The sequence below is a fragment of the Bemisia tabaci genome, chromosome 6 (assembly GCF_918797505.1).
Source record: "Bemisia tabaci chromosome 6, PGI_BMITA_v3".
Taxonomy (NCBI): domain Eukaryota; kingdom Metazoa; phylum Arthropoda; class Insecta; order Hemiptera; family Aleyrodidae; genus Bemisia; species Bemisia tabaci.
Genome location: NC_092798.1, coordinates 4,218,580 through 4,227,588, shown reverse-complemented (window position 1 = coordinate 4,227,588; position 9,009 = coordinate 4,218,580). Strand labels below are relative to the sequence as shown.

Genomic DNA, 9,009 nt, shown 5'->3' with positions numbered 1-9,009 from the left:
CATCATTCGTAAGTCGTGAAGGAATCAGTGTGTTGGCTTTCATAATTCTCTTTCTGTTTCTTTTTTTCTTTAACTTTTCAGTTGTAATCGCCCTATCGGAGACTATCTTTTTCCTGGTGGACTGGTTTGCCTCTAAAACATTCCAACTTGTTTTTTTAACTCTCCCTCTTATTTTATTATTTTTATTAATTATCATTAAAGTACGAGGACTAAATAGTAAAAAAAAAAAGATTTCAAACGACGTGAAATATTACATACGTGTGAGGATCTTCAAAAATACGCACGTAATCTCGTTCTCCACTCCTCTCTTTGAAACGAACACACGTTTTTTCGGTGTATTCGAACATAGCTCTCATTATGCACTTGCATCTATTAGAGTTGGGGCATCCTGGAAGAAGTTACAAGAAGCTTGAATGGACCACACTTTTCATTTAGGAACTACAATTACGCTGCACAGTGATCCATATGCGTGCGGTGCGCTCTTCATATAGAGTCAATTATTAAGGCGCTTGCATGCGACTATTCGTACTTAACGGATGCCCGTGTTGCATATACGAAGGAGTGAAGGCGCTCTGGGTTTCCTCACGCCACCGCCTACTACGATAGCGCGTGCAGCGCGCTGTTTTGTTAAGTCACGGATAAGTTGAACTACACTTTGCAATCGGGAACCTCAACCTCTAGCTCAGTTTATATAACGTATATGAACCATTAATCTCCCTATTCGCACTTAAGTGGTTTTACGGGTGAGCCAGAAATAGGAGTTCCTCATTGAAAAATGTATATAGTTCATATGTTGAAGTGTGTATCTCAGAGGCTCTGTGAATCAATTTAAGTACAAAGTTTAATGCAGTGCGTAATGTATCAAGGTACAATGTGTACAGTTCTGAGAAAAATTTTTAAGAACTCTTGCGCGAAATCGCTGCAAATTGGGTTATGCCTTAGGAAAAAAAGTAATGAATACATTGACATTGGGCTTCAATTATTCTCGCTGATCTCTGTTCCTCCTCCTGATAGAAATTGCAGATAAATGGACCGAATTCAGTGAAAGTGCGCCAAATCGCATTTTTCAAGAAAAAAAATGAGTCGGGATCAGTTCTGATTGGCAGTGCTTAAGAGCGCAAGTTTTGAAAAGCGCAACTCCTAAAAGTGAGAAATCCACAACACAAAAGCGCAACTTATCGATGGCTAAAATGCGAAACCACGTATCTCGATCCGTTTGCGACGTTGCAAACTCCCTGTCATTCTTCACATTTCCTGAGGAGGATTATTAAACGTAATTTCTTGAACACGTCCTCGATTTTTCTTCTTTGCCGGCAGAATATTCTGTATAAATTGCAAGGCATATGGTTAGCGTGTTTCTCCTCGTAAAAATCGAACAGGAGCGAAAATTTTGAAATTCCGCAGTGGAGATACGTTGTTTCGCATTTTAGTAGATGTACCAAGTAACATTTTTTAACGGAATAATATAGCGATATTTTGAAATTGAGTTGCGATTTTTGAAAGATAATTTGGCGATCAAATCGCTGCGATCATCAAAATCTGAGCGGTTGTCGCGATTTTATCTCTATGCAGTCGCGTTCGATAGAATCGAAATTTTATTTCAATTTATTTTGTTATTAATTTTATTTACGACTTCTTGTTCTATAATATTGCGAAAAATCGCCGTCGATACAATCGCGGTCTTATTGCAAATTTATGCAATGAATTTGCAACTTTTCATCCGATAATGAGCCAGTTCGGCTGAATTTTTTTATGACATATTATGAAAGTCCTTGGTGAAATGAGTATACAGAATTTTTTTCAGATTTTTTTTGAGCCCTCTGGCCTGAGAAATCTTACTTCAAAAATGCCAAAAATTGAAGGTCTCTGAAACGCTGTTTGAATCGCGCGGGCTGAGAACTGACGTCACACCTCAGGTGGTGACGACCCTTGGTTTATTCCGAGTTAGTCCGAACAATATGGCTGCTGCCCGGTTTGTTTATTTAGCGAAAGTTTCTAGCTGTATATTGTGATTTAGTGGTAAAATTTGACGAGAAATTTGTTGAAACATTTGGTTTCGTCCGAAATTAACTCTTTCTTGATGAAAAAAGGCGTTAAAGTTCGCGAAATTTATTCACCGGGCGTCCGCGAGTGAGCATCGGCTATCGGAAACGACGGGCTCGTAAACAAACGAAGATTGATAACAGGAAGGATCCAAACAACTCGGAATCTTTTGATTTTCTTTACCTTTAAACCATTTCTGACTTCTACAAAGCATCTGAAAATCAGTTTTATCGTATTTTACAATCTGGAGCTAGAGTCTATCGGCTCATTGTGATGTGTATTGAGAGTATTCTGAAACAGAAAGTCAGTTGTCATAAGTTCACACCCAGACATTCTTTTCTTGGATCATTCGCTTTTCATTTTCGCCTCAAATCAAGTGTTTTGTAGTTTCCTTATCTGAAGTATGTGGTTTTGAATTCATACAAGAGTTTGAAGTTCATCTGTTTTAGCATTAAAGCCTATTGAGCCCTCAAACTTTACCGATATGATTACAGTTCAAGGTTCCTCTGGTCCGTACCAAGTGATTAGGTACACATCAAAGATGTGTCCTATGGTTCTTCAAATTAACAGTTCAGAAGTAAATTAGAGACTACAGTAACTTAATCCACTCCTGCCCTTTCCTTCAGTGTTTGTTCGTGTCTGTTCTTTATGCGTTACCACTCTAGTGCATACACCGGTAATGTAGGTTAGATAGGTATTATCGCATATTTTCTACTAGCAGTACCTTCTCTTAAGCGTTCTAATTTAGCAAAGAAATTCCACCAGTTGCAGAAAATTGTGTGCGTAATGAATAAGTGAATATGAATACCTCCTTTTGGTGACTCAAAGTTTCTCAGATCCGTCTTAAGGAGGTTTCGCATGTAGGTGCATGATCAGTTTTGCCAGATGAAATTACTGCTCTACTTAGCAGCTTCAAATTTATACTTTGATCTCTGATTCACTAATAAATGACACTTTATGGTGTCATTTATATTTAATCAGTTCAAAGCTAATGCGACAATAAATCATCAAAGGTCGATTGAGGAAGAAATTTTCCGGTGAGTGCCACGGCTGAATCAACATTCCAACTAGACTTGCGAAGGTATCAACCCAAACAGACTCATGAGGAAGTGATACCTATATGGTAAGTGATAATTCTATTAAGGCTCTTTCATTTCTTAGATGCAGAGTGCATTAAAAATTTCTAAATCTGCTCATCTGCAGTCATATACTTGAAGAGGAGTACAACATGAAATGTAGGTGAAGTAACGGAATCGTGGAATGAGTTAATCCTACAGCTTCTCTCCACTGAGACACGATGAAGTAATCTGAAAGCCTTAAGCTGGAAGTTGGCAATGATGGAGGTTCCATGGTGTTTTTCCTGCCTTGAAAGATAAGGTTGTGCTGCAGGCCTTAAGCACTATGGAAAATTTGAAATATTGTGATTTTAAACGCAGGCTTCATCTAAGAATATGGAAATCGATCTCAAGTGCTTTCTCAGATAACTTTCTGAGTTTTTATTTTCATATATAAGAGACAATTATGAGATGATTATCCTACTATTCATGGTATTTCTGATTGAGAGTCAACTAGTTCACTTGATGCATTCACTTTCCTTTCAAAGAATGAAATATTAGAGGTGACTCTCAAACACTGCAACCGAGAAAGGCCTTTTTGCATCCAGTGCCTCAATTACGTATTGACTACGGTGTTCAAAACTTCTACTTTCAGTTTAGATTTTAAATGGAAAACAAGTTGACTTAACGCTCCACATATTCACAAAATTTTCGGCATGTAGAAGATATAAATATCGCACACATTTCAGAAATTTTGTCGAATAATTTTTCCATTAGGACATCAAGAGAAGCAATCAGACTAAAACTTAGTGAATGTAGGTAAGTACTTTCTCAGATTAGCCATGCCACTACTTTTCCACGCTTTTTCATTAATCATTATCCACAAAGTTAAACATACTTAAATCTAAATGTTACACTAAACTTGTGTATTTAACCTGATAGTACCTCAGTAATTATAATTATCTTACCTGTTAAACTGTATGATGGAATGAAAAAAATTTCACTTCCAGACAGATGATCATTTCCTGGTTGATACCTTCGCAAGTCTAGTTGGAATGTTGATTCAGCCGTGGCACTCACCGGAAAATTTCTTCCTCAATCGGACCTTTGATGATTTATTGTCGCATTAGCTTTGAACTGATTAAATATAAATGACACCATAAAGTGTCATTTATTAGTGAATCAGAGATCAAAGTATAAATTTGAAGCTGCTAAGTAGAGCAGTAATTTCATCTGGCAAAACTGATCATGCACCTACATGCGAAACCTCCTTAAGACGGATCTGAGAAACTTTGAGTCACCAAAAGGAGGTATTCATATTCACTTATTCATTACGCACACAATTTTCTGCAACTGGTGGAATTTCTTTGCTAAATTAGAACGCTTAAGAGAAGGTACTGCTAGTAGAAAATATGCGATAATACCTATCTAACCTACATTACCGGTGTATGCACTAGAGTGGTAACGCATAAAGAACAGACACGAACAAACACTGAAGGAAAGGGCAGGAGTGGATTAAGTTACTGTAGTCTCTAATTTACTTCTGAACTGTTAATTTGAAGAACCATAGGACACATCTTTGATGTGTACCTAATCACTTGGTACGGACCAGAGGAACCTTGAACTGTAATCATATCGGTAAAGTTTGAGGGCTCAATAGGCTTTAATGCTAAAACAGATGAACTTCAAACTCTTGTATGAATTCAAAACCACATACTTCAGATAAGGAAACTACAAAACACTTGATTTGAGGCGAAAATGAAAAGCGAATGATCCAAGAAAAGAATGTCTGGGTGTGAACTTATGACAACTGACTTTCTGTTTCAGAATACTCTCAATACACATCACAATGAGCCGATAGACTCTAGCTCCAGATTGTAAAATACGATAAAACTGATTTTCAGATGCTTTGTAGAAGTCAGAAATGGTTTAAAGGTAAAGAAAATCAAAAGATTCCGAGTTGTTTGGATCCTTCCTGTTATCAATCTTCGTTTGTTTACGAGCCCGTCGTTTCCGATAGCCGATGCTCACTCGCGGACGCCCGGTGAATAAATTTCGCGAACTTTAACGCCTTTTTTCATCAAGAAAGTTAATTTCGGACGAAACCAAATGTTTCAACAAATTTCTCGTCAAATTTTACCACTAAATCACAATATACAGCTAGAAACTTTCGCTAAATAAACAAACCGGGCAGCAGCCATATTGTTCGGACTAACTCGGAATAAACCAAGGGTGGTCACCTGAGGTGTGACGTCAAAAATCGGCGTTCGCGCCACGGCCCGGATTCAAATAACGTTTTTGAGGGGCACGATTTTAAAATCGCATTTTCTCCCCTTAGCAATTTTTTTCAAAACTTTTTATTGTGCTCATCGTTTTTCTGGTGAAATTTTACATATAGTGCAATAGCTTTTAAGCCAATCCCTCACTAGCCGAACTGCCTCATATTGCAATAAATCAATGTCGATAAAGCGATACATTCTCCGAGCAAGTCGCAACTTATAGTGATCACTGCTACTTTGGTCAATGTATTATTCACAATTTAAACTCACCAATTCCGGGTTCTATTTTGTAAATGACTGCTGCTCTTCGCCATAAGCGTTCTGGGTACTTCAGTAACTTCTTAGTTCGGTACTTCATCGAAAAAAGGAAAGAAAATTATTATTTATGCAAAAAAAACCGTCATCATTTTTCTTCCAGAGAGCAAGCCAATCAAGACTCGATCGAGCTAATTCGGACAGCATTTTTCAATTAAGAATCACAATTATTGGCCGATTTTAGAAGTAACATTGGGACCATCAGTTTCTCTAACCAAATATGTGATTTTGCGGATCAGCCAGAAATAGTGCTTTCTTTTTGCAAAATGCAGTTCATTTATGATCATCGTGATAGTCACTCACCTCAAGCCCTCCATGTGTAAGAAATAGTTGCATATTCTTGCCTGAGTATGTAATCTTGCAAGGAAAATACAGATTGAAATAAATTGTTTTTTCCTACATTTAAGACCATGAAACGTAATATTTTCCCGTGATTGGATGGATTTAGCTATAAACCGGCTTCTGCATTCTATGTAAACTCCCTAATTTTTTTTTCAGGTTTGATTTTTTTTTACAGTCAGCTAAGAAAACATCCCCTTGAAAATGATAGCTAACATCTTGGAAGGTATGAAGAATGCGCTCATAAAATTTTCAGGAAGGATGTTGCTTAGTTCTCAAAAATTCTTAAAAATTTAACACGAGATGAAATTAGTCAACGCCCGATGGAGTCAGACTGACTCTGTGTAATGCAGTGATCTCTAAATGCTGATTTTACAGACGAAAAACAGGCAATTTGCAATGCGAGGAAAGGTTGCAAATTATTCAAATTTTACTGCAATAAGTATAAATTTAAATAAGAAAAGCCCCTTTCAATTTATAGATAGGCAACACGCACAACATCCCTTGAAGTGACTGTGTTTTTATGCCGAGGAAATATGACGTCTTATACCGTTATAGGATGTGGAATTGAAGAGAATCATACCGTAAAGTAAAATTAAGCCGATAATCATAGTTTGATTGAAAATTATGTCAAAAAATCTGAACATCAAGAGATATTTGTCAAATAAATAGAAAAACCGCTCATCTGAAAAAACGGCGTGTCTTGAGCATTTAAAAAAATGTCCGATATGACCACTGCGGCCCTCAACATAATATGTATATCACTCCAATGTTTTCAATGCAGGAATCCGAAGTTTTTGTCACTAAAACTGAATTTCTCGGGCAATCAAAGTCTTCTGTGAAGAATACAAATGTAGTCACCCGTACAAGCATTGCAATGTAACTAAAATCGTGTGTTTTCTTCTGTCTTAATTGAGGGGCTTTGAGGACGAGGCGCATGAGTGCAGTTTTAAATGCATAATCTGTGAAAAATTCCCTCCCGAATTCAAATTTTTAAGCATCAAAAAGTCAGTTTGAACTTTCCTCCGCCCCGCCACAAGGATCCATGTAATTTCGGAACTTCAAACACTTATTTCTCGAAATAGCAAAAAATTCAATTATGCGCCTTGTACCTACTCCAAGCCCCTCGATTGCAAGTGCAAGAGCAACCTGAATGTACGAAACAGTTCATTTTTGTGCGCCGAAAATATCTTACTTGAATGAGAAAATCATCCCGAAGATATGGTTTTTAGGCCTGCTTCCAGTTAATTGTTTGCGACAATAGTAGCTCCTTTTTAAAAGGTATAGCAAACGTGTTTTTACTTTCTTACCTGGAGACCTGTCACCCGCGCCACGGCGAATTCATCATCAACTTGGAACACGTGCTCGCTGTCTTTACTATTTTCAGCAGTTAAAGTCAGCAGAGGAACCACATCAAGGATGAGCAAAATCAAATAAATTGATACAGCCATTCCCGCAAAATCTGGGCCCGACGGACCTGCCCACTCAGTAGATGAATTGACCGCACTTCATCAAAACCCACCACCTCTCAAAATTTTTCCGATGAAATGCAATGCACGTAGCGATGAAGTCCTTTTTTTCTAGGAAACTGTTCTTCTCTCAATGCATTTCCAAATTTTAATTAGAGCATGAAGTCAACTACTGTGATGAAGAATTTCAGAGTAAAAAGAAATTTCAAATGCGCGAGCGCTGAGCGCATTCAACGGACCGCCAGACACTGCGAAGGCCCGAGGCTTCACGGCACGTCGCCACAAAAAGTTTGACTCAGAACGCAGTGGATGTGCCTTAGAAGGGGAATGTCCTGGATAAAAAAAAAAAAAAGTGGATGTGCCAGTGGCAGATCAAGAGGGAGAAAAGAAGGAAAAAATGAGGGAAGGAGCAAAAAGAGAGAGAGAGGGGGAGAGAGAGGGGGAGAGAGAGGGGGGGGAGAGGGGGGAGAGAGGGGGGAGTGAGAGGGAGGGAGAGAGAGAGGAAGGGAGGGAGAGAGAGAGGGGGAGAGAGAGAGAGGGGGAGGGAGAGAGAGAGAGAGAGAGAGAGAGATGGAAAATGCTCCAAATGGTTTCAAGACAGAACTATAAAACCAAAGGTTATTCAATACCATAGAGATAAATAGTCTGTTTACTAAAATGAAATTATTCTAAAAGATGCTCTGAAACTAGTTTGGAGACAGAACTTTAAAACCAAAGTTTACCAAATCAACTGTTACTCAATACCACAAAACTAATAGTCCATATACTAAAATGAAATTGCTCTATAAGAGGTATTATTCGTCAATTTCCAAATTTCAAATAATGCAGAAGTTGTATGCTAAAACTGCTTAAATTCAATGTGGGAGGAGCTTTTTTTTTTAAACAAAATTTCCGGGAGAGGCCCCTCGGACCCACTCGACATTAGCAAATCCCCCCCCCCCCTCCCTCAGACTCTCTCTGGATCCGCCACTGGGATGCGTGGGATGATCCAGAATTAAGTGCAAACATTTCAAAATTCAATTTTCCTGGTTCAATGATAATTTTTTTTTTCATGGCGCGGTGCTTTCCTCAAACCGCACTGACTCCGCACTCTGACCTTCTATTTTCGATTTTCGAAATGCCACGAATTTCTGAGCAGAACGACGGTGTAAGTCGGCAATCACATAACTCGGTTTGCGACGTCGCAGACTTCCTATCATACTTTATTTTTTAAACGGAAAACTACTCAACGACAATTCTTTAAAACTGTCGTAATTTTTCTTCTCTGTAAGAAGAAAATTCTGCAATAACTTCAAGGAATGATGTCCATTTGTTCTCCTTCAAAAAAATATTATAGAGGCGGAGATTTTCAGACACAGCAAACGAGTTATGTGATTGCCGACTTACACCGTCGAGAACTCCTAATGCACTCTGTGATGACTGAATAGATTTCAGCGAATGGTTTTTACGCAAAAAATTATTTCTATTTGGACGTATTCCTGCCAAACCGGACTATGTGCATCATGACGT

The 9,009-nt window shown here is 38.2% G+C and overlaps 1 protein-coding gene across 1 annotated transcript; it reads right to left on the bottom strand.

Moving 5' to 3' along the window:
* Positions 1-226: 226 nt before the first annotated feature.
* Positions 227-7,832, bottom strand: LOC140224904 (astacin-like metalloprotease toxin 1). The gene is made up of 3 exons (XM_072301965.1): positions 7,342-7,832; positions 5,648-5,729; positions 227-388 (listed from the first exon to the last, which is right to left on the bottom strand). The coding sequence occupies exons 1-3, from the start codon at positions 7,480-7,482 to the stop codon at positions 234-236; spliced, it is 378 nt and encodes a 125-aa protein (XP_072158066.1). The 5' UTR covers positions 7,483-7,832; the 3' UTR covers positions 227-233.
* Positions 7,833-9,009: the final 1,177 nt, after the last annotated feature.